Source organism: Gossypium hirsutum, chromosome D02 (genome assembly GCF_007990345.1).
Source record: "Gossypium hirsutum isolate 1008001.06 chromosome D02, Gossypium_hirsutum_v2.1, whole genome shotgun sequence".
Lineage (NCBI taxonomy): Eukaryota > Viridiplantae > Streptophyta > Magnoliopsida > Malvales > Malvaceae > Gossypium > Gossypium hirsutum.
Window position 1 is genome coordinate 54211528 of NC_053438.1, and position 20266 is coordinate 54231793.

General features: G+C 33.2%; 1 protein-coding gene across 9 annotated transcripts; it reads right to left on the reverse strand.

Annotated features, from left to right (window-relative positions):
* Positions 1-253: 253 nt before the first annotated feature.
* LOC107909909 (uncharacterized) lies at positions 254-18630 on the reverse strand. 9 transcript variants are annotated; one of them, XM_016837612.2, is made up of 26 exons: positions 18201-18630; positions 17046-17158; positions 16742-16868; positions 15840-15938; positions 15696-15764; positions 15452-15586; positions 15293-15361; positions 14572-14624; positions 14292-14451; positions 13337-13501; positions 11834-11918; positions 11514-11741; positions 11305-11399; positions 11154-11196; positions 10323-10480; positions 9057-9167; positions 8684-8752; positions 8427-8570; positions 8108-8182; positions 7848-8024; positions 7650-7735; positions 2103-2157; positions 1371-1496; positions 1168-1281; positions 696-824; positions 254-604 (listed from the first exon to the last, which is right to left on the reverse strand). In XM_016837612.2, the coding sequence occupies exons 1-26, from the start codon at positions 18324-18326 to the stop codon at positions 539-541; spliced, it is 2877 nt and encodes a 958-aa protein (XP_016693101.1). In that variant the 5' UTR covers positions 18327-18630; the 3' UTR covers positions 254-538. The 9 variants fall into 9 exon arrangements, with proteins under 9 accessions (XP_016693101.1, XP_016693102.1, XP_016693099.1 ...); XM_016837613.2 differs by having other exon boundaries at positions 696-812; positions 11305-11408; XM_016837610.2 differs by having other exon boundaries at positions 11305-11408.
* Positions 18631-20266: the final 1636 nt, after the last annotated feature.

Consider the following 20266-nt stretch of genomic DNA (forward strand, 5'->3'; position numbering starts at 1 on the left):
TAAAACACCAATAAAATAAAATAAAATAAGAGCGCACAAATCCATAAAATTCATAATGATAGAAGCGTTTATAGCTAAATACCTTAATTAACCCCAAAAAACAACGTGCTGAAAGTCAAATTTATTCTGTATAATAATATAGCTCTATGCCTCGAATAACCTCAAATAAAACTTAATAACCTAATTTACTTGTCCCTAAACACAAAAATCAAGCTATCCCATGCAATTTGGGGATAAACTTTGCAATAATATCTTGAAAAAGTGGTGGCACTGATTTATATAGCTCAAGTAAACAAAACAAGTGGGAGAGAAAGAACAGAGGGTTTCCCCTCTTGAACCGTATGTTTACAATTTCGTATTTACAGAATGAAAATCGAGGAACTAAAACAATAATATTCTCTGTAAGCCTGTAATTTGGCTGCCATATGAGTTTGATTGCAAGGCAGACATTTGAGAATTTGTAAGAATATTTTGGGGTCAGCTTCTAGCACTTAACTGTACCAAAATGGGATAGAAAAATGTGTAGGAGGAAGTCATGTCATTGTCGCTTTCTTTGGTAAAGTGAATAACCAATCAGAGCAGACATCAAAAAAGTCCAAAGCACCTGCAATAAACACAAAAGTAGAGAAGTGATTGGTTCCATCAGCTACAATCAAGCAGGGGGAAATAATAGAAGGAAATGGTAGGGAGAGTACCGTATTTATGGTATGCCATCGTTCAAGCCTTCGAATCCGGCATTGCATGTCTTCTATTATGCCATCCATTGGAGAAACCTCCCTACTCTGTGACGATTCTGATGGTGTACTGCCACCCTGTTTGGTCCACTAAAACATTAAATATAAAGAGAATTGGTACCAATCTTAATTGGAGCAAATTCTACCGCATAAAAACTAAGATTTTTAGTAACATGTGGACTCCAAATTATCAAGAATATGCAAATAAAATTTACATGTCTGTTATCTGATTTTCAAATCATATCCTTCCGATGCTATTTCGTAGAAATCAAATCTTTGTTGAGAGGCAGATTCTAAATAACCATGGATATGTAGATTGCCATGGTAACTCTGATTCTTATCCAGCATAAACATTAGATGAAGAAGCTTACGTTAGAGGCTATCTAGAATATCGACATGTGATGATAGCTTAATTTTGTTTAACAATAAACACCTGGGATTGTATAGACTCCACAAGTTCCTGCAACCTTGCAGCTTGATGAGTGTGAATTCCACTGTAACTTCTTTCCACAAGAGGTAATCTTTCCAAAATTATTTGGAGATAACTCTACAAGATAAATATGAGTCCTATCAAGTTTAAATAATAGACAAAAATGGAAGAAATACAGAAATATCTTACACAAACAAAGGCCAAACCTTTGTCGTGTATGACCCATCCAGTTTCAATGCTGAACCCGCAGCTGCCACAGCCTCTTTATTGACCCCTTTGATCTGTAGGTAAGGGCTAGGGGCATCTTGTAGATGGTCAACCTCAATAAGAATCTAAAGCCGGCACCGTTAAATGAGTGCATAAAGACAAGAGCTCATATATGTCAGAAATAATTGAAGTTAAAAAAATCCCACACCTACGAACACTGATTGACTCGTGTTCAAGAATAGCCTTTATCCAAAAAAAAAAAACAGATAAATAAAATATAAATGATTAAGAACAGTGTGGTTTTCAATGGTATTAGATACAGGTGTAGAAGATTGAAATAATAGTTTGGCAACTAAACCCTTCACACATTCAAAGTGAATCAATAAAATATACTCACAAGAAAGCAATACTCAGAGCTAGCAAAGACAAACTAATCCAGAAGACCCACATCATATTATTTTTCATTTTAATAAAAGACAAACAGGATATAGTTTTGTCCAGAGTTACTCAAATCAAGGTTTAAAGACAAAATTAAACTAAATTGAAGTAGAGGCAAACTTCAAAGATGAACCAGAGTAGAAAGGAAAATTCAGCATTAAATCACAAGTTAGAATGAAGTCAGAACATTGAAAAACTAGAAGCCTACACTTTTGGTCACAACTAATTTTTTTAATTTAAAAGCCACTCATGTTAACACAAAATGAGTATTATAAAACCCAAACTAATATTACCTTGCCATCTTGGTAGATCAGTGCAGATGCTTCAATGTAGGCTACAGCTTGATATCTGCCATCAGGGAAGGAATAGAATACCCAATCAATCAATCATGAACTTATCAGTGAGTAATGCATGAAGGAGGTAAAAAGAAAACTGAAAATAGCAGAATATGCCTCATATAAAAAATTTCCAAATATGTAGGGTCTGAAAATCAAAACTATAATCTATACCAAAACAGATGATGTGAATGTTTGAGCCCAATCATCAAGAATAGCAGTGTAAGCAGATAAGACCCAACAAGTTGAATATTTTATGCCATTTTTTCATAAGTTACCACTCGTAAAACTACACATCCATTAGAGTTAGCAAAACTCATACGGAAGAATATTGACTTTGTTGAAATACGTGAAACCCCATATATTTTGGGATATTTTTTAAAGCTATTTAGGTAGATAAATCTTATTTAGGTAGATAAGAAATTTTTTAAGAATATTTTATTTTATCTTTTAGTAGTTTATTAGAATAAGGGAATTATTTACCTAGTTAGGTTTTGACTCTTTCCTCTATTTAAATTTAGTTCTTCAGTTAATAAAATACAGAACAGTTTTATTAAATACTCTCTTGAAAACTTTCATGGCATCTAAACTAGATTAAATCTCCAGTAGCATCATGTTCAAAACAACTTTCACTGGATATAAGAGATCTAGCAATCAAATGGAGGTAGAAAGTTCTACCGTTGAAACAATTATCGAGAGTGCAATGACTCAAGGGACAGAGGTGTCTCACCTCTCTTTTCAGTTGACATCTCACAAGTTGAATGGCAAGAATTATCTCGAATGGCCGCAACCCATAAAGTTAGCAATTGATGGGCATGGTAAGCTAGGTCATTTAACTGGAGAAATCAAGCAACCAGAGGTAGGCAATCCAAAGATGAGCAAGTGGAAGTCAGAAAATTCTATGATAATTGTGTGACTTATTAATTCCATGGAAGCATCCATAGATAAACCTTTTCTTTTTCTCCCGACTGTTAAAGATGTTTGGGACGCTGTGAAAGACACCTATTCAGATTTAAAAAAAACTTCACAAATCTTTGAGTTAAAAATAAAACTCTGGAAGGCTAGACAAGGGGAAAAGGAAGTTGCTTTTTATTATAATGAGATGATCTCTCTTTGGCAAGAACTGGATTAGTGTTATAATGATGAATGTGAAGGTCTCGGAGATAGTGTAAAAGCTATTAAAAAAAGAGAATGAGCGAGCATATTTATTTCTGGCTGACTGATTTAAATAAAGAATTTGATGAAGTGAGATCTCAGATCCTAGGAAAAAATTTGCTTCCAACACTCCGTGAAATTTTTTTTGAGGTTAGAAGAGAGGAGACAAGGAGAAAAGTAATGTTAAGGCCAAGATTTGAAGCTAATGATGATAGTTCTGCTCTTGTAACTGTTAAAAATAATGATAATAGTGATAAAAGAAAAAAAACCTTGGTACGACCACTGCAAAAAATATTAGCACACTCGAGAAACATGTTTGAAGCTCTATGAAAAACCGACGAATGGGAAAAAAAAGGGTGGCAATGGTCGTGGTTCACAATCAGGGGATACAAGAGCTTTCTAAACGACTAATGAAAATCATTAGCAGCAAAGTTCTCTAGAAGGGTCTCCATTCACTAAGGAACAATAAGAGCATCTACACAAGCTTTTTCAATCACCACAGTTTCGGATGAACTCTTTTGTTCCTGACTCATCCAATAATCCTTCTTCCTCCTTTGCCCAATCATTTACTGATTTCTCTGGTTTTTCAAGTGTTAAGCCTTGTAAAACAAACACGTGGGTTGTTGATTCTGGAGCTAGTTATCACATGACTAGTAGTCATTTTCTTTTCTCAACTAAACACCTTTTACAGGAAACAAAAAGATCAAAGTAGCAGATGGGTCGTTCTCGGCAATAGCTGGGAAAGGCACTATTAAAATTTCACCTTCCTTGGTTTTACATGTGCCAGATCTAGCTTGTAATCTCATATCGGTCAATAAATTATCCCAGTCTTCAAATTGTTATGTTATATTTGACTCCTCAGTGTAAATTTCAGAACATGGTCTCAGGGAGAATGATTAGCAATGCTAAAAAATCTGGTGGAATTTACTTTCTTGATGACAAGCATCTAAGTCGACCAACAACTACTCTATGCTTAAAATATGTTTTTAGTTTTGATAAAGTTAAGATTTGGGGACACCCAGATTTTTACTATTTAAGATATTTGTTACCTAATCTATTTAAAAATAAAATTCCTTCATATCACTGTGAATTTTGTGAATTGGCTAAACATCATCTGTCATTCTTTTTACCTCAAAAATATAAAGCTTCCAAACCTTTTTCGTTAATTCATAGTGATATTTGGAGATCTTCGAGACTCTCAACTTTTTCTAGAAAATGTTGGTTTGTCACATTTATTGATGACCATACTCACATTTGTTTGGTGTTTTTATTAAAAGATTAGTTTAAAGTTAAAAATGTGTTTTAATATTTTTATGCTAGTAAAAAAATAATTTGGTGTGAAAATAGAAATATTTCGGAGTGACAATGGTGGGAAATTTTAGTGACCAATTAGGCGTTTTCTTAACCAAACATGGAATAGTCTACCAAAGCTCTTGTACAAATATACCACAGAAACCGCCATCTTTTGGAAGTAACTAGAGCCTTAATGTTCACCAGTCAGGTACCACATTATCTTTGGGGTAAAGCCTTGTTAACATCTACATATCTTATTAATAGAATGCCCAATAAAACTCTAAACTATAGAACTCCTTTCAGTCTTTTGAAAGATAATTTTCCCAACTCTAAATTGATTATAAATTTATCTCTCCGAGTTTTTGGGTGTAGTGTTTTTGTTCATCTTCACAAAGTAAAGTAGATCCTAGAGCAAAAAAATGTGTCATTGCTGGATATGCTTCTAATAAAAGGGGTTACAAATATTATGATCCAATTGATAGGAAGATTATTGTTACCATGGATGTCACATTTGTTAAAACACAATCTTACTTTGATTCTAATCTTCAGGGAGAGAATTATATTAAATAAGATTTAATAATTAATCAAGAAAAGACTAGAAATATACAACATAGGGATTCTAATAATAGGGAAGGCAAATTTATGATTAATACATAAATTAATGATATTAATGTTGTTAATAAAAAGGAGTATGAAGGTGTAGAGTCTGATCATGAGAACAAAGAACAAACAAAGGAATTATTAGTTTACTAAAGAAGAAATTGAAATCAAGAAAGTGGAGTCCACCAGATTCATCACCAAGAATCCGACGCGCAAGATCTTGTCAAAAAGTCCAAGTAAAACTCATAATGCAACCAATGAATTTTCTGATCTAGATATTCCAATTGCTAAAAAAAAAAGTGTTAGAAATATTGTCAAATATCTCATGTCTAACTTTGTGTACTATAAAGCATTGTCTTCGACATTCTCATCCTTTTTTTCATGTCTCGATACTGTAAAAAAACCTAAAAATGTGAGATGTTTTACAGGTTCCTGAATAGGAGGCCGTTTTAGAGGAGATGCGCACTCTTGAAAAAATAGATACATGGGAAACAGTGGAATTACCTGTATGAAAAAAACAATGGGTTGTAAATAGGTGTTCACAACCAAATTCAAACCGGATGGATCTTTAGATAGATACAAATCTCGGCAGGTGGCTAAAGGGTACACTCAAACATATGTGATAGACTATTTTGAAACATTTGCTCCAACAACCAAGTTAAATTCTATTAGAATTCTTTTATCAATTGTTGTTAATCTTGATTGGTCTTTACAGTAGCTAAATGTAAAGAATCCTTTCTTAAATGAGAAACTTGAAGAAGAAGTTTGGATCCTCCTCCAAGTTTTGAAGAAAAATTTGAAACTCGAGTATGTAAGCTCAAGAAATCTTTGTATGGCCTAAAACAGTCTCTTCAAGTTTGGTTCGAACAATTCACTCAAGTTGTTAAAAAACAAGGTTACTCACAAGGGCAAGCCGATCACACAATGTTCTAACACTCATAAAGAGGTAGAATAGCAGTTATTATAGTTTATGTTGATATTATTATTACAAGAGATGATATGGATGAAATAAGGCGTCTCAAGGAGCATCTAGCATTGGAGTTTGAGATCAAAGACTTGGGTCCTTTAAAATACTTTCTTGGAATGCAAATTGCTTGATCAAAAAAAGGTCTTATGGTCTCTCAGAAAAAATATGTGATTGATCTTTTAAAGGAGGCTGGGATGAGTGGTTGACGCCTAACTAACACACCAATTGATCCAAATGTAAAATTCGAAAATAAAGGACAATTAGTTGATAAAGGGTAGCACCAAAGATTAGTTGGTAAGTTAATTTACTTATCACATACAAGGCTAGACATTAATTTACTTATCACATACAAGGCTAGACATGGCTTTTGCAGTAAGCTTAGTGAGTCAATTTATGCACTCCCTAATAGAGGAACATGAAGAAGCAGTGTTTCGGATTCTGAGATACTTGAAGAGTTCACCTGGCAATGGCTTATTCTTTAAGAAATCCGAACAAAGAGGAATTGAAGCTTATATAGATGCAGATTGGATAAGCTCAATAACAGATAAAAGATCTACATCAGGACACTGTACATTTGTTTGGGAAAACCTTGTGACTTGGCAAAGCAAAAAACAAAGTGTTGTAGCAAGAAGTAGTGCAGAGGCTGAGTTTAGATCAATGGCTCAACGAATTTGTGAAATGATGTGGTTAAAAAAAATTATGGAAGAGTTGAGGAAACCAATAACTTCACCAATGAAGTTGTACTGTGATAGCAAAGCTGCCATTAGTATTGCTCACAACCCAGTCTAGCATGACAAAATGAAACATGTTGAGATTGATAGACACTTTATCAAAGAGAAGATTGAAGAAGGCCAAGTGTGCATGACATTTGTTCCTTCAAAACAACAGACTACTGACATACTCACCAAAGGGTTCCCAAAGACAAGCTTTGATTTTCTCGTAAGCAAATTGAGCATGATTGATATATATGCACCAACTTGAGGGAGGGTGTTGAAATACGTGAAACCCCATATATTTTGGGGATATTTTTTAAAGTTATTTAGGTAGATAAATCTTAAAATAAATCAATTGAGATTTTTTAAGAATATTTTATTTTATCTTTTAGTAGTTTATTAGAATAAGAGAATTATTTTCCCAGTTAGGTTATGACTCTTTCCTCTATTTAAATTTAGTTCTTCAGTTAATAAAATACAGAACAATTTTATTAAATACTCTTTGAACACTTTCAAACTTAACTTCCTCTCCCTTTAATATCCAAAAGTTTTGTTCAACAGTACCTCTTAATCCCCCTCCTTTTTTTCCAAGAGAAGAAAAAGAGAATTGTGAGACCTTTGGATTAATCCTAGGAAATGACTACTCAAACCTCTTTCTAATTGACAATAAGAGGCATTAACATCACAATACAAACCATTTTTATTCAATACCTATCATAAAATAACATTCCGTTATAGCAAAATTCTAGTGAACATCAACATTAATATCTGACTTACCCAAGGTTAAGAAGGCCAGACACTGTACTAATGCTAATGTCAAAATCCACTTTGGGCTGAATGATGAAATTCCCTTCCCTAATCGGCTAACAAAGAGAATAGAGAAGGAATCAAAATATCAGCTATTTGCTACAGTTTTAGAAAAAGCAACTACATTGCATAGGCTAAAAGGAATTTTACATAAATATTACTACTCACCTCTCGTATTAGTAACGCAAATCTGCCCTCACATATTCTGACACGTACACAGTCACTCTCAGCTATGTGCCCATTTGCAGGAGTTCCAGGAAGCCTTAAATATATATCAATGAAATTCTGAACAGAACTACAGAACTTCACAGAGTCAAGAATATTTAAAATATCTTGATAGGCCACCTGATACCATGAATAAGTAGGAATGGCTTGTCAGTAACAAGGCCGGGCCATGAGTTTTAGATCATAGTCTTTATAATACTTACTTGTTTATTACTCTTCAAAACGAATAGTGAACTCTCGGGAGAAAGAACAGGATCAAAGTCATTTCTAATTTTGAGCTGCAATAATATGAAAAACCATTGCAACACACAATTAGCTTTGCTGTCAGAGTTGCTGCTCAAAGAACCATACCTTTACATGCATCTATGTAATACATATTGCCATGAGTAGGTTAAATACATACAAACAGTAAAATACTTTACCAACATGTGTGCCTGTTCAAAAACAGAAAGAAATACCAAAAGTTTTCTGATATGTCCAAGCACGTGTACTAAAAGTTTGAGTTATTCATAGACTACTGACATGTGCATGAACAAGATGCGGTTCAATATGCTGCTGGAATATTGGAAACACCGTCATCATGATCTCATTTTGGGACATAAAACACCCCACTCTGCTTTTGTCTCTTTGAACTCGAGAAATCAAGTGTGAATGAACACCTCCAACCTGGTTTTGTAGCCAAAAACCAACTTAATAGCCCATTTTTCCCCAAAGAAAACAAGATAATACATCACAAGAAAATATCAAGCCCTAAAGGAGGATTAGGGAAGTCATCTTACAACAGCAATCCACAAGTCAAGGGATTTCCTGATTTCAGGATGCAAAGCATAAACCCCCTCAAAAATGATCTGGTCAACAGAAAAAAATAAATTTGAAAAGTTATACAAGTATTTAATCCAAATAAAGAGAACAACTCAGAAAGAGTTTCAATTGCAGAAATATCAGTAATACCTATTATAAAGAAATCCTTAAAAACAACTATCAGGCATCTTGGATAAGAAAGAACAAATAGTTCACCTTAGCAATCCATGTTTCATATTCTAAGTAATTGATTATTTTAGCTTGTTATATTTCAATAAATATAATCATTAAAAAGAAAGAAAAAAGAAAAAAAGCAATCTTCGACAGCACTGAAATGAACATGTAACAGACCACACCACAATCTTCAGAAATTTCAAGCTCTTTGAAACAACTACGAGAACCAGTCTCCAAGTTGAATAAAGGTATTTTTGTCTTTCGACCATGCTTTATGTCACCAATGTTCTGCACAAGACAAATACAACTGTGAGGCATTACTGATCAGTGTAAAACTTTCGGGTCAAAATCACACCCACAAGGTATGCAAAATATTAATAATATGCATTTCTTTCATCTATATCAACATCTGGATACCATCAAGCTCTCCTTGAATGAGTTAATTTCTTATATTTTATATGGTTTTTACTATTTTTAAAATGAAAACAAAAATACTCTAGGTGACTGCTTTTATTTTCAGAAAAGTAAAAGAAAACACAGTTTTCACAGATGCTGGGAACAAGAGTTTATTGCTTCCAATGATTTTGAAAACAATGTTTCCACTCCTGCCGATATTCATAAGAGGAATGACATTAATATAACATTTTTTTTATGCAATAACAGTAAAATGAATGTTTTAAATTTATAAAAAGCGGCCAATAAAGTAATATAAATATACTACAACAAATATATAAAGAAATGAAATATATATAAGTATAATCAATATTCTAAACAGAAAAATAAACTACAATAGAAATTATATACTTCCTATAATAATAACTAATTGTTTGAACATATTCAATTCAATCTGAAATGTCAAATTAAAATCTGTCTACACTGAAATTAATATGGTACTATATAAATTAGACTTCTATATTTTTATATGTAAACATGGATGTTGTTTAGATAAATTGTACTTTATTATCATTACAATTTACTATTCATTTCTACATGGTAAAAATGACTATTACAGATAATATTTTATGTATAGTATACACATTAACTAGAAGTATTGAAAAAAGTAGTACTTGTCAAATGCATTTCATAATTAAAAGAAAGAAAAAAGAATAATTAAACACACACATATGTAGGTACATATACATTATATATATGACAACTTTTTCTTAATGTCCTACATCTGAAATTAAGTAATACAATGTTTATTGATAGAAATAGCAATTGGTGTTACTAAATGATCCTTAAGCTCATGAAAATTAAGTGAAGCCAGAACTGCAATTTAGTTAACCACGTAATCGTAATCTTTACAAACCTTTAGTTAAGCTTAGTTTCAAGCTGCATCATTTACCACTATAATGGTTCAACTGAAGTTCAATGCCTCATTCAGCCCCAATCCTTAAGACGTGTATTATAATTTAATCAAATTACACAAATATAGAAATTTACCTTAGAAAGCAAAGGCAAATCGAGAGAGTTAAAATCATCGTATTTGAAATCCTTAACTTGCTCTGGTCTAAAATAGCTTTCAAGGGAAACTACTTCACAACCAACAATATTTGCCATTTTATGTGCCAAGCTAGTCTTTCCGGATCCACTAGGACCACCTGCAAAAGCAGGTGAGATATCAACAGCATATGAGTTTTGCAATCAGAAGGGGAAATAGCAATTCTGAAAAATGACATGAACTTATTTCTTTCTTGTTTCATAGGTCAAGAACTTGCAAGTCATTTACATAGTTCAGAATTCACATAGTCTGCCAGGTAAACCAAGAAATATGAAGAAGAGTGGATTAGATTTTGAGACGCTAATTCTCACATTTAACCAAGGCACTTAAATAAAAAAAAATAGGAAGAGAGCATTAGATATCAAAATTGCCAGAAGATTTACACTACAGGAATTAAGATTCATAAAATGTGACAGTGGCAAATAAAATTCTAAATCCTAGTGAAAGCATAGTATTACTGCTTTTCATATTTTATTTAGAGCTGATAACGTAACAACTATCAAAGAATTTATCATGCGGTAATCTAAAGAGAGCTAAGAAAACTGTTTGACCAAAAAGTATCCCACACTTTCAAAAGTCAAGCCAGCCAGACTCTAAGTTAATGAAAAGAACCATCCCTGCTAGGACTAGTTTCACACACTCAAAACATTATTTGAAACTTCATAGAAGTTCATATGAACAAGCAACTAAACTAGAGAGACATAGGAAAGGAATATGATAAACCAACCAAGAGAGGGAGGGAGGGAGAGAGAGGAGCATTTTTTTAATATTACCAATTCCAACTATAACTGGAACACTTTTATTCTCCAACAAAAACTGAAAATGAAAACCAAAAGAAATGGCATCAGCTTTGGACATGACTGGTATTCTGATCACAATTTAACAGTACAAGCCTTTTCATTATAAGAGCTCTTCCTTCATTACCTGGATTCCCTGCACAGCAAGGAGCAAGCCTCGGTCCAAGTCATATGAATCAGGCATTGGAGCAAGTCTCATTGTATCCCTGAAAGCAGAAGAACCTGTAGCTGCTACATGAGAAAGTCTACGCATGAAGTACATTGAAACTCCTCCATGATGTACTTGAGGAAAGGAAATACTTAAGTTATCGAGCTGTCCACATAGAGGAGGCATACCTACTGAACCACCATGTGAACGATCTGATGAGGCAAAATGCCATGTTGGTAATACAGGCTCCATTTTTGATTTTGTTGGAGAGCGAGTCCAAGGTTGAGCTAAATCCTCAAGCTGGTAAACAAGGTTTGGAGTGGTACGAATAGGCTTTGGTGCGGCAATGTCTTTTTCTTGATTATGAGAGACAGATGTGGCAGAAACAAGTGGAGGAGTATTCAGGCGTGGAACACCTGAAAGTGGAATTGACTTGAGAAAAAAAGATAACCAACAATAGTAGCATTGACAGAGAAAAGTTTGATGGGGATCATGTCTAATGAACAACCTTTTCTTTCAAGAATCATTTCCAGATATGATTTAGTTAGCCATTGTCCAGTAATTCCCATCCGTAATGCTTCTGCTCCAACTGTCTATGCAACAGTATAACAACCAAATCAAACATAAGTTTTTCATCAACTGTTTTTACATGGACATGTGAAGATGGGAGTTTATATTCACTTGCTAACCCAAATTCTTACCACAAAAAAACAAACACAACAGATAAAGATTGGAATTTTGCAAGAAGATAATATGCAATATATTAGACTTGGACAACATACATGTTTAAAATAAAATCTTGGAACTGAAGCTAAACAGTAAAGTTGACAACTTGACATCTAACAAACAGATAGAACATGAATACAAACATACAGCAAAGAAGACCTCAGAGAATCAAAACACAGTAGATATAACCTATATCAGTAAAATGGTAGACTAGTAGCAAAGCCAACGAATTTTGGTTCAAATAAAACAAGAAACATTTTAAGTACATTATAGATGGATTGACTGATTGCATTTTGGCATTTCAAAAAGTGTTTAACATCTTTGAATTGAGAGATGTCATGACAGAATAATAACCCAGGTCATTTCAGGCAAGGACAGGGATATAAACAAGCACCCCAGCTTAGCGGGAACCTCCTAAGCTTTCAGACATATAAATGGATGATATTGTTTGACACCTAAGCAGAGGTAATTTCAAGAAATACAGAATCCCAAGTTCATGAAATTCATATTCAACAGTGCAATCTATATTCCACAATTGTGTATAATCCAAAAAAGAATTAATTTAAGACTTTGCAAGAAAAAGCTTCTAAGCCATCTAAATTTCTTCCAGTTTTCATAATGTTCTTGTTTTCTTGCAATAAATAGAGGCATCAAATTATTACTTAAAAGAATCAACGCACAAAAATGAAAGAAAATAAAAGGGAAAGGGAAAAAAAAAAAAAACAGAAAGAAATTCAAGGTCAACATACAAAGAAGACAAGGAATGGCTGCAGTAGAAGAAAAAGAAGGAATAAAGCATGTAAAAGTCAGTCAAAGCACACCGCAATGCTGGTTCTCATTTTGAGTTTTCAGTATGATACTTAAGCAATTGCAACTTGTCACTCTCATTTAAAGCTGAACCAAACAAAAGAAACACTTTTTTGACTGGTCATTTTTTTTACATATATCACTTATATCAAGGTCAGCTCTCAATGAAAAGCATCTAGAAGATAGCCTCGATTATTAAGCATGACTAATGGACATCTCTTCACAATTATCTCATTTATCAAAACTTACCTAAAATCAAAAAGCAACACATATACAGACATGGAAGTGTCAGTTATAATCCACAAATAACTGACAAATAAGCAACATACGTTGAGAAAAGAACTTTTTGCTGAAGTGTCTTCCAATCAATGCAAATTATATTAATATTTTCTGAAGGTAAATCGGGAATACTTGACGAAAATATAACGCACTAAAGAAAATCTGAAATGTTTCCTTCTGGAAGAAATTAAGTTCATACTTTCCTATCTGTGCCCCTAAGCACCAAGAAGGTTTCCCCAAGCGTATCAATTGTTTCAAGTGACAGGGAAAGACTGCCAATATTAACTGATGTTGATGCCCTTTTATAACTGACTACAACATTGTAGCCCAAAGCCAGGAGTCCACCAAGTGTCATCCGTCCAACCTGTTCAAAATTAAATATAAGAATGGGTAAAAAGAACCACATTAAGTTAGAGCAAATGAGCTAACTATGAGTTGATTTGCAACATAAGTTTCCACCACAAAGAAGCATGTCTTTTATATAATTAGAAAGATACAAAGTAACAATCCTAGAATACAGATTGAGCTCATTTTTTGATGGTTTGTTACAAACACTCCTAAATCAAAATGTCATATAATATCTTTTTAAATGATACAGAAGAACAAGATTGAGGACCAAAAAAAGGTGTTTTGATCACCAGAAACCTTACTTTTAAATCATATTGCATATTGCTATTGTGGCAGAATACTAGTTGTATTATTGCACAATATTGCTCATTTCACAAAAAACAATTAGCGTCAGCTACTTATTTCATTCCATAAGAAAAAACACATTTATTTAATTGATTAAAAAAAGCATCCTTAATTTAAAGAGTTGAAAACTTGAGTATAATAACACCTATAATAAAAGGAATGAAGAGAAAATAAAGTTATTGGATATAAAATGGAAGAAGTTAGCAACTTATAAAGCTACTGCATCAATTACAAAATTAGTAATTTTAAAAGGGAAACACATAACCATACAAAGTTTCAACAGCCAAGGGAAGACATGAACCCTGCTTCCAACCCAACCCCCTTAGCTACACTACTGCATGTAAAACCATTTCGACAGTAACACAGAGAAAGAAAACCTCAATGACAAATTAGAGAGCAGAATTTTTCAGTTTGACAACAACTACCACACTACAACTGTAATCAAGGACAGAAAGCCTGACCTCAAATTCAGCTTTTGGTCTGATGATGAAATTTTTGTCCACAATTCTCTGATCCCCAAGTGACAGATAATATCGAATACCAGATTGTCGCACCTTAATCCAATCATTTATCCGTGCCTCTTCATTAGCTGATGGGGGTCTAAGGTACATCTCAATGAAGCTAAAGCAAAATGAAGTTTTCATTTCAGTCCCAAAACTTAAAAAGAGTAAAGCCCGGAGAGACATATATAACTAACACTCTGCAAATAGATGGTATGTGATAATAGTCAGAACCACTCACTTATCAGTTTGTGCCTCATCTTTAAGGAAAAAGGTAGACTGTCCATCAGGTGACTGCCACGGCAATATAATGTCCAAATGAGACTTTAAAGGGCGTAACTGATTACCAATGCAACAAAAACTAACTCTCAATTTTTACACATTAAAGAAGAGGAATACCTATAGGTTTGTTCCAGTAACAGTTCTCTCAAGACAGCCACAGATAACCAACTAATCAATTTTTTTGTTCATTTCTTTTTTTCTTGGACAGGGGGAAATATATTTAGAGTTTTCTATGTTGTTGTGTCCACTCCTTCCCATTTTTTTCTCAATGACACCTTTACTTTGTCTTTCACATATGTATCATGAAAGAACTTGTCTGACCTATAGTAATATCAAAATGGCTACAAAACTTTAGTTACACCTAATTGCCATATACAGCTCAGTTTTTAAGCAGAACGCAAGATCAAGAAACTTTAAGGCAGCTCACATATTCACCACTTAAACTGCAATAGCCAGTGTCCAAAGTACAAAACTTTGCAAAGAGAAGATATCCAAGGTCCAAATATGAGCTTGAGAACAAATTACCAAATAAGTCTAAAGTCAATCAAGATAATTTCACAGTGTTTATGACAATGTAATTCTTTCTTGACTCCAAACACATCTATGAATTCTCTATTCATCTTTTATGTATGGCAATGCTGAGAATTTTATGTGACAATAAGATACAAAGTATCACATACCTCACTTCGGCATTTCAGCTTGTAGATTGCTTCTCTGAATGATGATACAAAGCTGTTGTTAATTCTAATCTGCATGATAAACGCCATTAATGAGGAATTGCCAGTTAAATTCCAATAAGTAAGAACATAAAGAAAAAAAATGAAAACAAAAGAAAAAACCTGTGCATGATGAAGGTCTGGCTCAATGTGCTTTCTAAACAAAGGGAAAATGCTATCAATAAGGTAATCCAGTGAGCAAGAATCTCCTATATCGTATCGAACTTTGGAAAGAAGACTAAAATGAACACCACCAACCTGATACACAACAAAATATTCAGAAGCATTATGTCAAAAGCTGATGAAAAAAACTGATAACTCCACCAAGGCTTTCTCAAACCTAGTTCTTAGGGAAAGAAGATATTACCACTGCAACCCGGATATCAAGCAGAGAGCGCAATTTTGCATGCAGAGCATAAGTACCATCAACTATTACCTAAAAAAATGTATGAGCCTTTTAAGTCCAAAGCAGCCATAATATGAGATAGATCCTATTTTTACACTTTCTTACCACACCAGACATAGCACTCTTTATAGCTTTGGAGCCAACACGTTTCTTTTGATGAAAATCAAATACTGGTATCTTAGTATCTTTCCCTTCTGTCAAATCCTGTGTTAACCAAAAACGGAGGGCAAACTTTAAGATATATGCATTTAGAATGCCCCAAACATACTGAGATGCAGATAAAATTTTACCTAGACAATAAATTAGATGAATATGTCAGCAAAAAACAATTCAGTTATATGTTAACTTAAACAAGTCTGCAAACAACAGCCATTCACTGAAAAATTGCATTTACCAGCAACTGGCCGTTTCCTTATGTGCTCAACATATGAAGAATCATGTGGTCAATGTCAACATTAAAAGCAATACTTTTCAATATACAGAAGTGAAAAAATAAAACCTAAGTTTTAAATTTAATTGATAAATGTTATAATAGGATTAGGTTTAAAAGCAAAACCAAACTGGTCTGCTACTTTAGAAAAAAAAAATTGCATGACCAATTAGTTATTTTCAATATGACTCATATGTTACGTGGAATCTAATAAAAAAAATACCAGAACGTATAAGTTGTTTAATATTTTTAAATGAAAAAGAAATAAGTTGACTAAAACTACGAAACACATAACTAAATCCAAATTACAGTTTTATCAGACAGAAACTGTCAGTATGGTTATAAAAGGACAGTTTAGGAACACAAGCATTCATGTGCTGTGTCCAAATTTTTTTCCAAATCCTATATATATACACCACGGGTTACAGAACACTTTCACATACTTATCCATCCATCAAAAATATTTTCCCCACATCTTTAAACATCAAAAGGATGTTGAAGGACCTGTAGAATTTCTAAAATGGTTCAATTTAACCAAATAAATACATATTGAACCATTATAAAGAAATGTACAAACCTCAAGATTTCGGATCAATGCATCAAAATCTATTGAATCCAAATCAGTCCCTTCATCAGTTCCACCCCTGTAGTTCTCCATTGGTATAACAGTGCAACCAATAACAGATGCTACCTTCTCTGCTAAGCTTTTGGAAATTGGAACCACCAAATAAACCCAAAAACATTATTATAAGAAAAGAAAAAAAAGCATGCAGCACATTTGTCCTGCTTCTTACAAGCTTTCTTTTGAAAAGCAAATAGATAGATAATTAGTAGAGGGAGAGACGCCAGAAAACTAAACAGAATCAGAATAGCATGCATACCTAGTTTTGCCTGATCCACTGGGACCACCAATGCCAACTGTGACAAGACCCTCCTTTTTCTCTCTGAGTTCTTGTATGGATTTTACAAGCAAATAATAGCCATGATCAAATGACTGCATCATTCCAACCCAAACAATCATCACTCTCAAAGTAAACTTTCAAAGAACATTAACAGATAAACTCAAACAATAAACAGAGTGCAACTAAGAAGTTCACATGAGACCAAACACTAATACTTCAAGATCATACAGGATAAACTTGACATAGAAAATTTTGAAAACTAGGATTAAGAGCACCACAATATAAAACATAAGCAACCAACACAACAATCAAATATGCTTACCAAAAGTCATTAACCGAGTTAATCAATGTTCAAGCCATACACGTATATATATATTGATACCAACAATATGGTTTAGCTTTGCCAATGGAGTTTACCTTAACAAAACCGGAACCAGTGAAGGACAAGAAAAAGAAGGAAGATAACAACTTTCAAACATGCAAGAAATTTGACGAAAATTTAGGAAAAGAGTGTGTGTATGTGTGACATAATTAAGATGCAACTGATTTTTGCTTAAGTAGCATATTCAACCCTAATCAGCACAACCTCTGGATTGATAATTGTCAAGTTTATTCAGAGACTTCCACACTTGTATCAAGAGTCGAAGCCAGAAGACACCTTGGATGATATCATCTAGAGTTTATAGCTTTCTAATAATAGGAAAATCATCAAATTATCAAGCAGCAAATTGGGCAATCATCAATGACATAGAGGCAGAATAAAAAGATTGAAATACTAGGTTGACATACCATAGCTAAAAATGACATTAAGTAAAATGAGACACTGTGAACAATCACAAATTCCAAACATATTTACAAAACAAAAAACACTTAATAAAGCACAAATAAAGCAAATGCTGATCATGATTCAATAACATAAGTAGAAAGAACAAAGGAAAATGTATTTGTTTCATAGATTACCCAAGATTCAGTACTTGTCTTTTGAACCTAAAAAACAATAAAAAAGTCTAATAACAGAAATTCTTCAGAACCGAAATTTCATTGAAGAAATAAAAATTACCCAACAACCCAGAATTAAAAAACTAAGAACAACTAGAACTATTTCTTGAAAACAGAAATTGAAGGGGGACTGACCACATGAAGAGGGAGAGATTGGAGAATAGAAGAAGAAGACGAAGTTGAAGTTGAAGTTGAAGGTTGTTGCTGGAAATAGTCTCGTCCTCCTTCTTGGAATACTCTTTGGACAACTTCATCATCCATTAATTTTCCTTTCTTTTTTTTTTCCTTTTTTCTTTTTGCTCCAAAAGAACAAAAAAATTCAGGGCTTTCCTTTTTTTTCCCGCAATGCTAATCTGCACTGCAGTTTTCTTTGCTTTGCTTGGGAGGAATCGATCATCAATCAAATGAAATCTTTCTTATTAAAAAGGAGAGAATAAAATTATGAATTTTTGAAAAAAAAATTGTTCTCTTTCTTGCCTTTAATTTTTTCTTTTTACGCTTTTCGTTGTCTAAGGCTACTTGCTCCCGCTTGTTTTCCTCACCGTTTCCTTTTTCATTTCCCTGTTCTATTATTACAAGATTATGATTTACTCGTACACGAAATCTATATAAATAATTTAATTTAATTTTTAGAAAAAAAATTTAATTAAAATGTTAAATTAAAATATTTAAAATTATAATATTTTGGTTTCGAATACTATCAAATGTGTTTTTTTAAAGTTTATATGATTTAAAATGATAAAAATATCTTTGTAATAATGTTTATTATTTTATAAGAGTTTTTTATAATTATTCAACTGTGTTCGACTTGTTTGATGGATCAAAAAAACTTAATCAATTCTTCTCATAAACATTATAGAATATAAATTATAAATTACAATTTTTTTAAAAGAAGAGTTTCATTTACCCCAACCACATTTAAGTATAAACAAAATGGTCCAAAGCTCAGAAAGATAATACATTAAAATCAATGACACCATGCCTAATCCTAGTAATAAAAAAAACAATTCGTCGCCACTACTGTTAACAACAATGAAGGGTTGAGATGTGGTCAAAAAAATTTGATCAAGTGAGACAACTCTAGTCTCAACCAAGGCAGCCACCACCAAGAGCGAGCATAAATCAGAGCAATGACCTAAAGAATGGTCATCGTTGCCACCATGGACATCGTCAGGAGTCACTGACATAAGGAGATTCGAATCCTTCAAAATGGCATCAATATCTAGAAACAATAGTTTGGTGTAACCAAATCAAAATCATCATGCACAAGCCATCAAGGCTTGTCAGAGACAATGCTCTGCCAAATATGGGGACCTTGCTGGAGTGGAAAGAAACATAGGCCAAGAAAACTCTTGGCCAAAGAAAAGGAGACAAGCTTTAAGGGAAATCGTGAAAAGACTAAGAGGTAGCCGAGAGTCTCTTGTCCACCGTTCCGATGACCAAAAGCCTAGGGGATGGGGGAAATCTTGAGATTATTCTTTCGAAAGACAATAAAAAGCAAAAAAGAAAATATAAGTGAAGGGAAAGAAACCTATGATGGCTGACCCTAAAAGTAATTGACCCTCATTAGTTAATTATTAGATAGTCCCTTAATTTTACACTTTTTGTAATCCAGTCCCTAGAATAGAATATTTAATTTTCTTGCAAACTTATCTTATTATGAATTGTCATACTATAAAATCGTATTAGTAGTCGTTTAGACTCTATTGTGTAGGCTAGTTATTGTTCAATCACATTTTCCTTTATGTTTGACCCCATGGAATACTTCGTGTTCTATCAGAACTATAAATATTAAAACTGACACTACACATTTACAGTAAAATCGGGCTTTCAAAATTGTTATATAAAGTTTTTGTTTTAATGTGTACACGTGCAGCCGGTCAGTGTCCTAATCGCTTATGCCATTGCATTATTTCTTGATTGATAACCTTATTACCTCCAAAAAAAAAAGGTTGAACAAAACCACTACTACTCTCCAACATATATAAGCCATCATGCAAGTTACATTGCCAATCTTCCTCCCTCTTTGAAGGTCCTGAAATACACAATGATCAGGGAAAAACTCAGTTTTGCAATTTAACGTATTTGTGATGGCACTAACAAATAAAAGGTTAACCGAAAAAAGAGGAACATGTAGTACAAAGCATATTTTAATATTGCATGTACAATTGACAGAACCTAATCCAGATACTGGAGTAAAA